Source organism: Lissotriton vulgaris, chromosome 10, assembly GCF_964263255.1.
Source record: "Lissotriton vulgaris chromosome 10, aLisVul1.2, whole genome shotgun sequence".
NCBI lineage: Eukaryota > Metazoa > Chordata > Amphibia > Caudata > Salamandridae > Lissotriton > Lissotriton vulgaris.
Genome location: NC_141698.1, coordinates 174,714,087 through 174,731,904, shown reverse-complemented (window position 1 = coordinate 174,731,904; position 17,818 = coordinate 174,714,087). Strand labels below are relative to the sequence as shown.

At 46.5% G+C, this 17,818-nt stretch overlaps 1 protein-coding gene across 1 annotated transcript in view; it reads left to right on the top strand.

Annotated features, from left to right (window-relative positions):
• Nucleotides 1–16,282: 16,282 nt before the first annotated feature.
• The window catches only part of LOC147684931 (cyclin-D1-binding protein 1 homolog), a 484,280-nt gene continuing 482,744 nt past the window's right edge, over nucleotides 16,283–17,818 (top strand). Inside the window, exon 1 of the mRNA XM_086939740.1 lies at nucleotides 16,283–16,509. Coding sequence (XP_086795866.1) covers nucleotides 16,419–16,509 — 91 coding nt within the window. The 5' untranslated portion in view covers nucleotides 16,283–16,418. The remainder of the gene's footprint in view (nucleotides 16,510–17,818) is intronic.

Genomic DNA, 17,818 nt, shown 5'->3' with positions numbered 1-17,818 from the left:
CCGGACACTTTTCCTCTGGTCGCCTCCAGCACTTCTTCGCAGCTCTCCATTGGAATCGACGACGAAACCCAACAACAAAAGACACCTATTCACCCGGCTTCCGTGGATGAGGTAACACGAGTACTCCGGTGCACCCTTGGGTCTTTACTCTCGAAGTGTCTAAGTCTAAAAGGGTTCCATCGTAGTTCGTACCGAAGTGTCCTTAATCTTTAAAAACTTAATTTGTATTTCCTCCATAGAAGTCAATAGTAAACATGCTGCTATGTTTAGACACTGCACGCGTCCCCCGTGGGCCTCCTGCTTCCCTACCATCGGTAGTTCCTGGTTGCCCCAGCGGCTCTACAGGTCCTAGGTCTAACTTCTATCTCTCATGTGGTTCTTATACCACTATTTTATTATATGGTTTGTGAGGCCCCTAGTACATTGCGTATACTGTGCTATTTACTGTGTGCTATTAAAAGTACTTGAATTGTACTTTTGCTTCTAACCTCATAAAGAGACTAGGGGGGTTGTGTTTAGAATAAATATATATATATTTGATACTAGCAGCCCGTCCCGACGTTGTCCGGGTATGATTTGCTGCCGGCCAGTAGTATATTGTTTTGTAAGATTTCGTTTTGATAGCATTTCTTATCTGTGACAGGCCTGTGAAACGCTCCGATTCATAGTGCACTGCTGATGCACTTAGGAGTAGTGTGTTAACTCGAGTTTCCCTAATATATTTTTCTTTGCAATATTATATAGCGCGAACTCGACAACATGGCATGAATACAATTCACATTACAGAAGAACACATTCATTTGTGGTAGGCACGGGGAGACAAAGCGATTTGCCTGGAATGACAGGATGTTGAGCTGATGCTGAGATTCGAACGTAGCTCCCCAGCTCTAAAGTTCGCAATTCTAAAACTTGTGGCGGGAGCTGTGTCTAAACGTGTATGTCGGTGCTGGCCATCAATGAGAGAGACCTGTGCATTTTTCAAATCGGTGGTGAAAAAATGTGAGTATGTTGCTGGAGATGTGGGCCGCCGTGCCACCAATGTACTTACCGGGGGAGGGTAAACACCCATTATTCTGCAACTTTCTTTCCGCATACCATCACTCCGCATACTTTCATTACGAAAGTACCATGACTCCGCAATGCCATTATAACGCATGGCATTACATTTTATATGCTTTTACCACACATACATTTACAACGAAATTCTTTGTAAATGCATGAATGGTAAAAGCATGTTTTTTTTTAATGTTTGGATAAGGTAAGTATGGGTATAGGGGTATATGTTTTGGGGTACTGAGGTATATGTTTTGGGGTGTTTGGGTAGTTTAAGGGTTCAGATATAGGTTTGGGTTATGGGGTACAGGGGTAATTTTAGGGTTTAGGGATAGATATAGGTTTTGGGGTACAGGGGTATTTTTAGGGTTCAGGGCTAGGTTTGGGTTTTGGGGTATAGGGGTATTAGGGTGCAGGGGTAGGTTTGGGGTACTGGGGTATTTTAATGGTTCAGGGCTAGGTTTGGGTTTTGGGGGTACGGGGTTTTTTTAGTGTGCAGGGCTACGTTTGGGGGTACATGGGTATTTTAGGGTTAGGTTTGGGTTTTGGGGTACAGAGTTATTTGTATGGTTCAGGGTTAGGTTTGGGGGTACAGGGGTATTTTTAGGGTTCAGGGGTAGGTTTGGGTTATGGGGTACATGGGTATTTTAGGGTTCAGGGGTAGGTTTGGGTTTTGGGGTACAGGGGATTTTTTAGGGTTCAGGGGTAGGTTTGGGTTTTGGGGTACAGGGGTATTTTAAGGGTTCAGGGCTAGGTTTGGGTTTGGGGGTACAGGGGTATTTTTAGGGTTCAGGGGTAGGTTTGGATTTTGAGGTACAGGGGTGTTTATTGAGTTCAAGGGTAGGTTTGAGTTTTGGGGTACGGGGGTATTTTTTGGGTTTTGGGGTACAGGGTATATTAATAGGGTTAAGATGGGTTAGTGTTTAAGGGTGTTGGGGTATTTTAAGGAGTAAGGGTGGGTTATGATTATGGGGTGCAGGGGTATGTAAATGGAGCAGGGTGGACACCCGGAGCTGGAATGTACAGAACCTGGGAAGAAAAAACAATGAAATATTGGGCACAACGCTCGCTTTTGTTTCCGTAATCCCGCCCACGCCCCCAGCACAAACCCACAGCACACGATATGAGACATGGCATGAAGGGCAGAACGTACCACACGCCCCCAGCACACGCCCACAGCACAACGCAGACACGCCCATAAGGGACTACTATGCTGGCACTGTTATTTTACCTTTTAAATGTATATGGTGGGCGTCTGCATAGCCTATGTCCTTCTGCTGCAACTGCCCTTTCCAACGCTGTATTGGGTGTTGTGATTGGTGCTGTGGTTCCTGAGATTACCTGCCTCAAAGGTTTGAGCTCTCTCTTTATTATATTAGTACTAGCAGCCCGTCCCGACCTTGTCCGGGAGCAATCAGGCATCGTCGACCCCCGCCCGCCCCGACATTGTCCAGAAGCCCGGACCCCCGCCCGGCCCGTCCCCCGCCTGCCCCGACCCCCGCCTGCCCCGACATTGTCCGTGGGTCCCCTTTCCTCAGCCGCCGCTCCTCCCCTGTGCTCCTCAGTTTACCGCTCCTCGCTCCTCACCGCCGCTGGTCACCTCTCCTCCCGCCTGTCCGCTGCTCGTCACCTCACCGCCGCTGGTCACCGCTCCTCCGGCCTGTCCGCTGCTCCTTACGTCACCGCTCCTCTGCCGCGCCATGTCCGCCACTCCTCGTCGCGCTCCTAGACGCCGCTCCTCCCCGCGCTCCTGACGTGAGCACGCACGTCGCGGCCGGCGCTACTTCGGAAGGACTACTTTTTTTAATGTACATTTTTTAAATAACATTTTTTTTTTTACATTTACATAGCTTTTAACCATCTGCACACCCTGACGATTACAACAGTGTATCGGGTGTGTGGATTGGCACTGTGGTTCCCGAGTTTACCCGCCTCAAAGCCTCAAAGTTCATCCTTTATTATAGTAGTATAGATAGATATACCTTGTGTGGTGTACTTTCATTTGGTCATTCAAGAGATTATAGATTGGTAAAACAAGCTGCTTTACATTCCTTCAAGACTTAGCCTGAAGGATGCTCTCCACAGCTACCACTAGGAGAGCTTTCTATAAAGGTTTTCTAAACCTACCATCAATAAGGGTCGTTTGGACTGGTGCAAGGTGCCCACTAGAATAGTGGACATCATATGCCAGGCCAACTTCTTACACTAAGCAGTTCATAGTGTAGACAGATGCCTCTGAACATGGGATAGGAGCGGTCCTACCCAAGACCAGTAAGGATGTTCTATACCAGCCTGTTGCTTTCATTAGCACGAGGTCACTCGCAGGGTTGGAGTGCCATTGAGAGGAAGCCTTTGCTGTGGTTTGGTCCCTGAAGAAGTTGAGACTATACTTGTTTAGTTCTCACTACCTTGTTCAAACTGAGCATGGTTCTCACTACCTTGTTCAAACTGACCAAAGCCCTCTCAAATGGTTGATGCAAATGAAAAGTAAAAACTCCAAACTGTTGAGGTGGTCCATCTCCTTACATTGGAGCAGAGGCCTGGTACTGACCGTGCCAATGCAGATGGCCTTTCCAGGTATTTCCACTTAGATGATGAAGACTGTCTTGGGAAAGGTTTGTCTAATTATCTTTCGATCGGGGGAGGGGTGGCTTCGAGGGGGGATATTGTTGAGGAAAGTTCCCCTTCTTTACATGGTCCACCCCACTTTTTGCCTGGTACCTTTCAATTCTTAGATATCACAAGTGAACAAGTAAACCATTTTATATACAGCTTGCCAACACAGACAGGTTTATGACCCACTGCATATGAACCTGAGGCCAGAAAAGTGCCTACTCTGGCCAACGGTGTTGCCATCTCTTCCAAGCAGGATGGCTAAGTAATCACCATATCAAGGCCGGAGGCTGCCGACTTTGATATGTGGCCACTGCTTCCCCAGACTGGGAAATGCCAACCCCCTGGGCTTATCTGGCACCAGGACAGGTGGGAAATTAAATATGCAGGAAAGCGTGGTGTACTACCAGGCCAGTAACTCCACTAAGATGAGCTGCCTGATGTGCCCCCCTTTAGGAAAATTCCGCCATCTAAGTAATGGTAGAATTAGGCCTGCTGGGACAAGGTTATGCCCACGTCCCATAGGAAATGGTCATATAGGGTGTGTGTAATGTAAATGTAGATGTAGTGTATTTTATATAGCGCACTTCTACCCGGAGGCCTCGTAGCGCTGTATTCATACCGCTGTGGAACCCATCCTGGCTTTCCTGTGGAATGTCCACTCCTGGGCACCCCCAAGGTGAAGCCAGGCATCCACAGCGCTGCTGGGGCCGTTGTGGAGATTAAGCAAGCTATTGCCCAGAGTCACAGAGTGGGACCCATGATTAGACTAGGCACCGAGGCGAGAATTATCAGGTCCGGGGAAATTGAGTCCAAGAGCCGCCAAGGCGGGAATTGAACCCATGTCCCGGGCCAGACCTCTGCATCAGGGTCTGCCGCTCTAACCATTGAGCCACGCTTCTCCACTAACGCCAAGGGTAAGTGGCCCATTTCCATGTAGGGGAAATTGTAATTTGTAAATGTTTTCCTGTATGAGGGAATATTGCAACACTGCTACTCATTTTGTAAAAGAGATTTGGGTGTGACTAACTTTAACAATTTTTTCAGGTAAAAGAGCACTAGCATTTTTTTAGTTTTGAACCTGGTAGCCAGAGACTGCTAGTTAAATATTTATTCATTGAAATTCCTCAGTATTGTTTTTAGCATGGCGATTGTATCTGTTTGCATTAATAAATAGTTAGAGATAATTTAGACCGCTCTAAATTACTTTAGTTTATATGGTACATGAAAATAAAGAAGATTTTTCTGTTTTCCCAATTTTTTTATCTGACTTTGACATGAGAATACCAGGCAGGGAAGCTTGTAGTAATGCTGTCATCAGTTCTGACTGGGTGATAAATGCGTGCATCGCATCTGGTTATACTGTAACCTTTGTTGCATACTGTCACAAGTAACTATGCCACTCATCTACTTCAAAAGCTTAGTGGCACTCAATATTCGATCCATTTTTAGGTCTCGGCCTCAACGCGCGGAAGCGCGTCTCCGCCGGAGATCTTTTGTCAGGGACTATGCTTCCCAGGAGACAGTCCCGGCCACGCGCATCCTTCCAGGCGATTTGTAACTGGAACGCGCGCTGTGGCCAGGCGCTGTCTCCTGGGAAGCGCAAGCACCACACACGCATGCGCATACACACACACACAAGCGCCCATGCACGCACGCACATACATACAGAGACACCACCCCTGACACATACACACACGCGCGCACACACACAAGTGCACCGAGGCCCCCCGCCCCCCTCCCGCCGTCACCGTCGCACACATACATACACACACACACACACACGAGCATACACACACACACACACACACACGTGCACCAATCCTGCTCCAGCCTTTAGGAACTTACCTTACCTCAGCACGCGGCGCCCAACCTCCTGCTGGCGCGGCCCCGGGGCTCTACACCGCTCACAGGAGCCCCGGGCCGCGAGACGCAACGACTCCGCCTGCCTCCTCTTCAGTTCCGGTCTGAACGTGGCCCCGCCCCCGTCACAGGCGACCGTGCCTGACTTCCAGGGCGGCCGCGATACTAAGAGACTGCTGGGGAAATTATGCACAAGGTAAACTATTTTGTTCTGCAGTGCCCGTAATATTAATTAAGTTGTAATTTTATCAACATTGCTTTTATTTACCAAGTAAAAGCAAATATTATTTACCGTTCTTTGAAATGAACAAAATTGGGGACCTCAGTAAAACACTCTGCAGTTCCTACAATTAATTTAAAGCCAAGGGTGTAACTGTCATCTTTAAAGGGTAATTGTGCATTATAATTTATTGATGTGGGTTCTACTGGATCTAATTACAGTTCTAATGTGTTAACATTTCCGGGTTCACATACGCCTTTAGGTCTAACGCTGTTGTTTTGCGAGCATGGTCCGATCAGTTTTCTCATGTGATAACAGTTAGTGACTGAATAACCTAAAATGAATTTCCATCAGTCTGATGCCCGCTCTTCCTCATTGCATCCATCGTGACCCTTGTCTCAATTCATCCACCCAGCTATTACGATTGCAGTATTCCAAAGCATGGCGTACAGCCTTTGATCCACACAAACCTGACAATGCTGCTAAACCCAATGACCTCTAGTGTGAGAGCCCAGAAAAAAAGTAATTGCTACTGAATCAAAGAACCCCAACACCAACAGTTTTCCATCCTTGTGCAGCACCTGGTGCTTTTAATGGCGGACACAAGTATGAGATGAAGCTCAATTAGCTGCTCCACATATCCCTGTCTCTGGATTGTTTTAATCCCAGGGCATTAGGTGGAATGAAAAAACGAGGGGGGTCTCTCAAAGAGGAGTGGTCAGTGGATTAAAGGCATGGCTTAAAAATATGCAAGCTAAAAATCTTTGCTTAGCATGGTGTGCCGCCCCACTGACATTTTGCTGATCTGTCATTGCATACATATATATAATACAACAAGTAACATTACACCTACAACAAGTCAGGGCTATTGGCTTTGCAAATGGTTCTTAATTGTGGAAGCTAAATAAGCGACAACTATTGCTTTGTTGTAGAATATTGAAAATGCTTCAGTTCTGAAGTTCACAGCGGTGATGGTCACAGGCGCGGCTCCGCCAGGGGGCGTCGTGCGGCGCAGCCAGCTGTAGCATTTGATTAGTGCCTAAACAATAGCGATGCGGGCCACGAGCGGTTATTTCGCAGAACAAAGATGCATTGCAGATTGCTTTATGTCGCGTCCATTGGCGCTTATTATGAGAAGTGTACGGGCCTGACGGAAAGTAATTGCTTTCCGCCGGTGTTTTGGTTGGCTGCCGTACATCAGGTAGCCTGTGTTCTCTTTGTATTCACGGGCGGCTTGTACAAGAGAATGGGCTGATTTCCCACAAGGGCATTCACGCTAATTAATTTAGTTATCTCAAGAGCTTAACAAGTTGGAGCCCATGCTGGCCGAGTAGCGGCGTTCTTCCACAGTACAATCACTTCATGGTATTTAAGATTAAGCGATGTTCCTTCCCCATGCGAACGAGCTCACGTGGTCATCTCTGGGCGCGTCTTCGCTTCCCTCGGATTCTAACAGGGAGGTGTCCGCTTTCTGTATTTTTAGTGGTGAGTGGTGAGTGCAGAGTGGTGAGTGCAGAGTGGTGAGTGCAGAGTGGTGAGTGCAGAGTGGTGAGTGCAGAGTGGTGAGTGCAGAGTGGTGAGTGCAGAGTGGTGAGTGCAGAGTGGTGAGTGCAGAGTGGTGAGTGCAGAGTGGTGAGTGTGCAGAGTGGTGAGTGTGCAGAGTGGTGAGTGTGCAGAGTGGTGAGTGTGCAGAGTGGTGAGTGTGCAGAGTGGTGAGTGTGCAGAGTGGTGAGTGTGCAGAGTGGTGAGTGTGCAGAGTGGTGAGTGTGCAGAGTGGTGAGTGTGCAGAGTGGTGAGTGTGCAGAGTGGTGAGGGTGCAGAGTGGTGAGGGTGCAGAGTGGTGAGGGTGCAGAGTGGTGAGGGTGCAGAGTAGTGAGGGTGCAGAGTAGTGAGGGTGCAGAGTAGTGAGGGTGCAGAGTAGTGAGGGTGCAGAGTAGTGAGGGTGCAGAGTAGTGAGGGTGCAGAGTAGTGAGGGTGCAGAGTAGTGAGGGTGCAGAGTAGTGAGGGTGCAGAGTAGTGAGGGTGCAGAGTAGTGAGGGTGCAGAGTAGTGAGGGTGCAGAGTAGTGAGGGTGCAGAGTAGTGAGGGTGCAGAGTAGTGAGGGTGCAGAGTAGTGAGTGTGCAGAGCAGTGAGTGCAGAGCATTGTGTGCTGTTGAGTGCAGAGTGCTGTGTATTGGCAATGTTAATGACAATGCCCATTTATTTTTGATTTAAAGAAAAAAAATGTCATGAGCAATGCCAATAGCTCTACCTTTAATGATGCCGAGACCATTGCATTGCAAATGCTTGTTTTCTTCACTGGCGGAGGGTGGGGATGGGGGTCACATGATGGTTTAATGTTCAATACCTGTCCTCTGACTTTAACCCAATTACTCTCTCCATCTTAACCTTTACACGGCACACACTGATAAGGATCGCTGTAGATGGGGATAGCGGTCAGCAAGATGCCCTTATATACTGAAGCTCCTGTGTTAACTACATGGTGAAACTTGGCGAGCAGGACCAGACGTACCAAAAGGAGGCCCCGGCCATTCCCACTTTCAGGTGGACTGGTTGAGAAGCTTAGCACCATAAGCAGAAGAGAAGATGAACCTGCTCCCACAGGAGCAGTGCAAGCTGGCGGAACAGCTGTAGCATAATTTATGATGAGCATGCATTACACGGGAGGGGTGTTGAGCTTTATCTTTATCTTTAGCTTTATCTTTTAGCACTTGGCTTTGATTAAGGGAGTAAATCATGCACTTTTTTTCTTTCTTTTACACTTTAGGGTTACACAATATTTGGTGTTTTTCCTCCTATTTCGCTGGTTGAATTTAAGTTGTACTGTCGGCTAGTCACTTCATTGTACGTACACTGACTTAGTATGTTCCAGATGGATTTATTGATAGTATTGATAGTATGCATTTTTTACTTATCACAGCCTTGAAAACGTCTGTACCTCCTGACGAACATGTGTCAGCTGTTTGTTGAGTGACATTTACAGGGTATTGGAGACGTGTAGTGATGCCGGCTACATACATTTGTTGAGAATTGAAAGCCTGAATGAATCCAAATCTGGAAGAAGACGAACATACTTTTGTACTGTTTTATTCATGAGAAGAACTGAACACTTTATCTACATTACTGTTGGAAAGTGCTCCAGCGTCTACGTATTTAGGTGTATGTCAGTTGTGTGATGTATCCGCCCTTCATGCCATGTCTCATATCGTGTGCTGGGGGCGTGGGCATGTGCGGGCGCGGGATTACGGGGAAAAAAAGCGAGCGTTGTGCCCAAAATTTTTTTGTTTTTTCTTCCCAGGTTCTGTACATTCCAGCTCCCGGTGTACACCCTGCTCCCTTTAAATACCCCTGCACCCCATAATCATAACCCACCCTTACTCCTTAAAATACCCCAACACCCTTAAACACTAACCCATCTTAACCCTATAAATATACCCTGTACCCCAAAACCCAAACCTATCCCTAAACCCTAAAAATACCCCTGTACCCCAAAACCGAAACCTAGCCCTGAACTCTATAAATACCCCTGTACCTCAAAACCCAAACCTACCCCTGAACCCTAAAAATACCCCTGTACCCCATAACCCAAACCTACTCTTGAACCCTAAAATACCTCTGTACCACAAAACCCAAACCTAGATCTGAACCCTTAAAATACCCCTGTACCCCAAAACCCAAACCTACCCCTGAACCCTAAAAATACCCTGTACCCCAAAACCCAAACCTACCCTGAACCATAAAAATAACCATGTACCCCAAAACCCAAACGAACGACTGAATCCAAAAAGACCCTTGTACCCCGAAACCCAAACCTAGCCCTGAACCCTAAAAATACCCCTGTACCCCAAAACCCAAACCTAGCTCTGAACCCTTAAAATACCCATGTACCCCAAACCTACCCCTGAACCCTAAAAATACCCCTATACCCCAAAACCCACACCTAGCTCTGAACCCTAAAAATACCCCTGTACCCCAAAACCCATACCTATCCCTAAACCCTAAAACTACCCCTGTACCCCATAACCCAAAACTCTATCTGAACCCTTAAAATACCCAAACACCCCAAAACATATACCTCAGTACTAACCCTGGGCGAAGGACTTTGATACGCCCACGGAGTGGGCGTAGTGTTGCCTACTTCGCCCTTTGCAAAGTAGGCGTAGCAGGCAACACTACGCGCACCCCGTGGGCGTTGCGAAGTTGCCTGCCACCCACCTCCCTCCCGCCCTCCACTCCATACCTAATTTTTGAAAATAATGAAAGTAAAAGTAAATAAAAAGGCACTTACCTTGTGCGCTGCGTCCCGGGGCTCCCTCTGCTCATTCGCGCCGCCGTCGCCGATACCAATGAGCATGCGCGGCAGCCCGCGCATGCCCATTTCTCGCGAGAAATGCGCAATGCGCATGCAGCCGGGCATGCGCATTGGTATTCAATATGGCGGCGACGGCTGCGCGAACGAGCAGAGGGAGCCCCGGGACGCAGCGCACAAGGTAAGTGCCTTTTTATTTACTTTTTTTTTCAATATTTTCAAAAATTAGGTATGGAGGGGAGGGGAGGGGGGCAGGCGGCGCGTAGTGGGGCTACACGAAGTGCGTAGGTGGGCGTAGTTTCTCGCCCACTTTGCCTAGCTTCGCGTAGCCCCACTACGCATACTACGCCCAGGGTTACTCAGTACCCCAAAACATATACCCCTATACCAATACTTACCTTATCCAAACTTTTTTTTAAAACATGCTTTTACCATTAATGCATTTACAACGAATTTCGTTGTAAATGTATGCGTGGTAAAAGCATATAAAATGTACTGCCATGCGTTATAATGGCATTGCAGAGTCATGGTACTTTTGTAATGAAAGTATGCGGAGTGATGGTATGCGGAATAATGGGTGTTTACCCTCCCCCGGTAAGTACATTGGTGGCACGGCGGCCCACATCTCAAGCAACATACTCATATTTTTTCACAACCGATTTGAAAAATGCACAGGTCTCTCTCATTGATGGCCAGCACTGACATACACTTTTAGACACACCTCCCGCCACAAGTTCTAGAATTGCGAACTTTAGAGCTGGGGAGCTACGTTCGAATCTCGGCATCAGCTCAACATCCTGTGATTCCAGGCAAATCGATTTGTCTCCCCGTGCCTACCACAAATGAATGTGTTCTTCTGTAATGTAAATTGTGCTCATGCCATGTTGTCGAGTTTGTGCTATATAATATTGCAAGGAAAAATAAAGTAGGGAAACTCGAGTTCACACACTACTGAACGCGCACTCTTAAGTGCATCAGTAGTGCACTGTCAATCGGAGCGTTTCACAAGCCTGTCACATATAAGAAATGCTATCAAAACGAAATCCTACAAAACAATCTACTACTGGCCGGCAGCAATTCATACCCGGACAACGTCGGGACGGGCTGCTAGTATATATATATTTTTTTTATTTTTACTTCTGGAGGGCCACATAACTCCCCTCTTAAATTAATAAATGCACTAAACTTTTTTTATTATATACTTACTTAAAGAGCATCCCAAAAAATTACCAACATGTCATTCAATATGCATGTGCATGAATCACTGAATGACACGCCAAAATGGCACAATGTTGTGTCTTTCTTATTTACCTCTTGTTTTTGGCACTGTTGTAGAGCATGTGCAGGAAACATTTTGCCTTTTGCCGATTCTGCGCAGCCTGAGAAAAGAAATAGGCCCAAAGGCATGACCTATTGGATTCACCTACACTTGTTTGTTTCTAAATACTGGTGCAGCATGGTAGTGTGATAAATTGTTTTGCAAGAATGGAGGATTTAGATACATGTGTTCACACATGTCCCCAGCCGACGTTCACAAACAAATTTTTATAGCTTAACAAGTGGTCGGTACTGGCTTGCTTTGCCTTTGAAGGCATCACCCTTCCTCAAATTCTGCGGCTGGAGAGAGTGAGCCGGTCCGCTGCCAGCCAAGTGCTGCTGCATATCACCCGCCTCAAAGAGCCCTTTAGGTACTAGTAAGAAGTGTATTTTCCCTGTTAATACACGAGATCCAGATAGTCTATGCAGTAAATGTACAATTTCTGCTGACTCTTAAAGTTAATAGGATTTTAAACACTGATGAAACTCTAAGTAAACAAAACAAGCATTGGCATAGCCAATAGGTCTCGCATTTGGGACCTTATAAGTGTTTAGCCATGCAACACTTGATGTTGTTGCACCAAGGATATTGTGCTGGATAACTAAACACTTATAAGGTCCCAAAGGCGAGACCTATTGGCTATGCCAATGCTGGTTTTGACTGAGCACAGGGCTTCGAAGCCACCAGAGAACAAATGTTATGTTATAGATATTTGATATAGCGCACAAATCACCCGGGGGCATCTCGGCGCTGTTGTGGAAACAAGTACAGAGCAGAGGGGAAAGGGTTCAGAAAAGATGGGCTTCAAGTAGCTTTCTGAATTTGCCTTAATTTTCGCAAGCCCGAACGTAGAGCAGAAGCATATTCCAGTTAAAGGGAGCAAGTTAAGAAAAGGCCTTTCCCCGCTGCGGGTCAGGCAGATGCGAGGGATGCACAGTAGGGCTTTATCGCCAGATCTTAGGTTACGTCTGGGTGTGTTGGTTTTATTTATTTTTGCAAATAAAATAGGCCTTTCCCTTTTACGGCATTATATGTAAGGTAGCAGATCTTAAAACAGGAGTGTTTCTTCATTGGCAGCCAGTGTAATTCCTTCAGCAAAGGGTCAGAAGGAGCGCTGGGTGAGCAATTGAGAACAAGCCTGGCTGCAGTGTTTTGAACAACCTGGAGTTTGGCAACTAGACTCTTATTAACATCTGTCAAAAGAGCGTTGCCATAATCTAGCCTGATTAATACTAAGGCTTGGATAGAGAATTGCTGTATAAATATTGGGGCCCCGAACTTTAGATTACTTCTGGAATTCAAATGGAACCTTTGCCAAGGAGAAGAGCTGGAGAAACTGAAGGAGAAGTACAGCCCCGTTGCTGTAGGCTATCTGTGGTTGGCCTGCAGTGGCTGTTTCTGCCAAGGAAAGGACAAGGACTTTGCTGTGTGCTGTCTCCCCTGCTTGAGGAAGATCTCCAAGGTCTTGAAGTAGAGCTTCCCTGCTGTTTTGAAGTCTCAGGAACACAAAGACTTCACCCCCAGCTCCCCTGATCTCCCTTGCTGTGAGTTCTAACCTACCAAGAGGTGCCAAAGGACAAGGACTTTGCTGTGTGCTGTTTCCCCTGCTTGAGGAAGATCTCCAAGGTCTTGAAGTAGAGCTTGCCTGCTGTTTTGAAGTCTCAGGAACCCAAAGACTTCACCCCCAGCTCCCCTGATCTCCCTTGCTGTGAGTTCTGACCTACCAAGAGGTGCCTGCTACTGTTCTAGGCCTCTGGGGTTGTTCCTGCTATTGGGAGCTGGAGAGTGACTCATCCACACCTGTTTCCGATGCACTGCCGCTGTGCATAAAGAATTTCCACGCATCATCATCGTGCCGCTGAAGAAAATGACGCATCGCCTGCTCGCGCTGGAGAAAGTGCTGCACGCTGCATCGAGAGCACCGATCTACAGGGTCCGAGATCACTGCACCGATTCCGACGTGCGGCTGCAAGAACCAGCAACGTGGGACCGCGGCTGAAGAAACCAACACATTGCCGTTGCCGCCGCATAGAGAATCGATGCTCCCCAATCCTCACACATCGCACCGTGGTGCCAAATATACATCAACACTGGGGCCGCAGTAAGAAACCGATGCATCTCCTCCCCGCGCAGTAAGAAACCGACGCATCACCTCCCCTTTAATAAGGAATCAACCCATCACCTCCCCAGCATAGCAGTAAGGAACCGACGCATTACCTCCCCTGCAGCTGTTTTCGTTTATGATTTTGACGCATCCAAGGTACTTTGTGTTGAAAGTGTTGCATCTATAGTTTGCTAAGGATAGAACTGTTTCTACCTTTTAAAAGTCATATTTTGATTACTGTATTGTGGATTTTTGTTGTTGTAGTTTAATTTGGTTTAGATAAATATAACTTATTTTTCTAAACTGGTGTGGTGTCCAACTGTTGTGTTTTCGCTGTATTACTGTATGTGGGCACAAATGCTTCACAGACTGCCTCTGAGATAAGCCTGTCTGCTCGTGCCAAGCTACCAAAGAAGTGAGCAGGGGTTATTTTAGAAGTCTATCCCCCTTGCCCTGACTAGGAAGAAGGGTCCCTACTTGGACAAAGGTACAAATCTCTGCCAACTAGAGACCCCCACTTCTAACACGCATATAAAATGCACTGGGCATTCCCGTCCTAACAAGCACTCATTATTTATGGCTTTTCTAAAGTACATGCTACCACAGTTGCCTAAAAATAGCAATATAGCTTTTTTGAGAATAACGTAAAAAGTTTAAAATAGTTTTGCTCTCATTAGCAGACTGGATAAACAAACCCATTTTGCCCTCAATGTCTGCAAGCTGCTTTAAAAGAAATACTGTAAATTTCAAAACTCATAGTAAGGGAACTGGAATTATGCAGCAGGACAGGACAAAATCATATGCCAGCATAGGCAAATTATGTGGCATAATGCGCCACATTTAGTGATCATATTACTTCAATATTTTGGCATTTTTCCACAGATTAACACTACCTGGGGAAAGGATTGACCTCATTAGTACAACTTTAACATCAAAATTCAGTAATAAGCAGCAGGAAGGGGACCAGTTGACCTTTGAAAACAGCCTTCCAGTATGCAGCAAAATGTGTTTGTGCATTTTTAGAAACTTTTGATCCATTTGAGCTACAAACAAAAATGTTGGCTAAGACGTCCCTCAAGGCTCGATCCTCGCACCCACACTGTTCAACCTTTACATTGAACCACTGGGTAATCTCCTAAAAAAATCTGAAATCCATTATCACCTTTATGCGGTTGATACCCAAATCTACCTGAAGTTATCTCCCACTCATGACATTTCGATCCTCAACACCACTCTCAACTCCATCCACCACTGGCTGTCAACTCATCAACTAATTTTGAATCCTTCCAAAACAGAATTCCTTCTCCTCTCGAACTCACTATCTCCTCCTCCTATCCAAGCTTGGATGAACAATCTAAACTTTCTCAGGAACAAACCTATCATTGTTCACAGTGCCATATCTCTAGGTGTCATCCTAGATAAAAGGCTAAATTTACAGTCCAATATCAAAGCCATCACCAAGCATGCTCGCTACCAATTGTGCCTTCTCTGGGGGCTTTGGCGCTTCTTTCCTGAACAAGACCTAAAAACTTTGGTCCAATCTTTGGGACTTTACAGATTGGACTACTGCACCTTCCTTACTGGCCTCCCCAAATCCCACCTTTCCCCTCTAACATATATCCTCCACTCAGCAGCTCGCTTCGTATATGGGGCTAAAAGAAATTATCACATCACACCCTTACTGTTGTCTCTTCACTGGCTTCCTATCGAAGCAAGGTCAATTTACAAGACTGCCTGAATCACCCACAAACTCTTCCACACATCCACCCCACGCTAGCTGGCTAATAAACTCAAAATCTCTGGAGGTTCTAGACCTTCACCTAATGCGGATCACTTTATGCTCAAACCTCCTACCTTCAAAATGGAAAGATTTATGGCTTAATCCTTCTCTGGTAATGCAACCAGAATCTGGAACTCACTTCCTCCATCCCTTCATCCCTCCATCCCTCCGAACCACCACCTCTTTCCGGACCTTCAAAACTGATCTTAAAACTCTCCTCCTCCAAAGGCACTTCCTGGAATAATTCAACCCATTTCTTGACCCTTTCGGTCATCTAGCACTCACATTAGGTCAAGTTTGTAAATTATGTATGTTACTCCTGCTTACTGACACCTTTTATTTTTTACATTATAAATATGCAAATAGCTAGATTTGGAACTGCATATATGTAACTTGTTAGCATGCTCAGTCTTTCTTATGTACCTTTGTAACTGTATACATGTAACTTGTTAACGTGCTTAGTGTATCATGTGTTCCTTATGTAACTTACCTAGTTCTTTTGTAAAGCGCTCCGACACCTTTGGGTAAAGTTCACGCTACATAAAACTACATTAAATAAAAAAAAATAAAACTGCACTCACTTGACTTTTGTTCCTATATAATTTAGCCAAGCCTGTCGCATAATTTGGTCCTCCCCACCACATAATTCCAGTGCCCCCCTAGACTGAGGATGAACTTCTCACGTTAAACCAATCGCAATTGTCCACAGCGCGGCCATTTTGGAGTCAGGCGAATAGTTTTCTACCCACTCTTGTCAATTACATTAGAAGAGCGCATCTCCTGCATCTCAGCTTAGATCTGATTTTAGCGGACAGTAACTTAGCCACCATGCAATCTAATGTTATTTGTGACTATCTAATAACTCTAGTCATATTCTTCCAGCAGAATACACCTTTGCATGAAGGACCCATCTTTCACTGAGTCCAGTCCTGTCTATGGGATTCGTACTATATGGGTCCGTCTTTACTTCCGGTTTGGGCAAGAAAGTGAGTCTGGCGAATCAGGGTCCGTGGTAAACAAAAGTCTCCTGACATAACGTTCCGTTGCGTTGCGTGTTCAGTCTGATCGGGAGTCCCTTGTTGAAGAGTCCGGGTTTTGCGCGAGGCACTACATATGGTTCCGCGCTGTGGGAGGTCGTTCCTTCTTTAAGGTACAGTAATGGAGGCAGCGGTTGGGACCACCACGAGCGCCCTGTCTGTGCTGCGGGATCAGGCGGAGACCCTGCATAGCATACTGGAAAAGTTGCGTGGTAAGTAAGTGAGCATACCACAAGCCTTACTTGTTGGCCAACTCTGACGACCAGCACATGTCACGTGTCCAACTTTAACAGCATATTACATACAGCGTGGCCTATTTAGCAAAGATCCGAAAATGTAGAGACAGAGAAAGAGGAAAAAGAAAGGAGAGAGAAAGAGTAAGAAAACAGGCAACAGAGAGCTGGGCTGCGCAACATTGGAAACTGATTTGCTTACAGTGTAGATTTATAAAGTGCAATAGTCTCCCTTCGGTTTCTTTAGTGTTCTGAATGTTTTGATATCAAAGTCAATCTTTATCATGGATTGCGGAAGTTGGAGTTGCTTGAAGTGAACTAGGAAACTGGTTTAAATGTTCTTTAGTTTCATCCAAGTACTACTTCTTTAAATGTATTACATGCTTCCTGAGGACCATATGTTACTCTTAGTCCAACTCGTTCTCGTCACAGTCATTACATTTTGAGGTGATTCAACCGCTCAGCCAGAAAAAAACCAGGAGAATAGCAAATCCAGCCACCTTCCTTTCTCCCGTTCACTCATCCGTCATACCTTCTTTTCTCCCTTTCACTCATCCGTCATACCTTCCTTTCTCCTTTTCACTCATCCGTCATTCCTTCCTTTCTCCCTTTCACTCATCCATCCTTTCTTCCTTTCACTCATCCATCCTTCCTTTCTCCCTTTCACTCATCCTTCCTTCCTTTCTCCCTTTCACTCATCCATCATGGAGAAGTGCGGCTCAATGATTAGAGCGGCAGACCCTGATGCAGAGGAGGTCTAGCCCGGGACCAGGGTTCAATTCCCCGCCTCGGCGGGTCTTGGGCTCAAAATTCCACGGGCCTGATAATTCTCGCCTCGGTGCCTATTCCAATCATGGAGTCCCACTCTGCAACTCTGGGCAATAGCATGCTTAATCTCCACAACGGCCCCCACAACGCTAAGGATGCCTGGCCTCCACCTTGGGGGTGCCCAGGAGTGGACGTCTCACAGGGAAAGCCAGGATGGGTTCCACAGCGGTATTCGTACAAGCGCCTTGAGACCCTTGCGGGTGAGTAGTGCGCTATACAAGTGGAGAAGTGTGGCTCAATGGTTAGAGCAGGCAGACCTCGATGCAGAGCTCTGGCCAGGGACCAGGGTTCGATTCCTGCCCCGGCGGGTCTCGGGCTCATTAATTCCCCATACCGGATATTCTCGCCTCAGTGCCTATTCTGATCATGGGTCCCACGCTGCAACTCTGGGCAATAGCTTGCTTAGTCTCCACAACGGCCCCCACAACGCGAGGGATGCCCGGTCTGCACCATGGGGGTG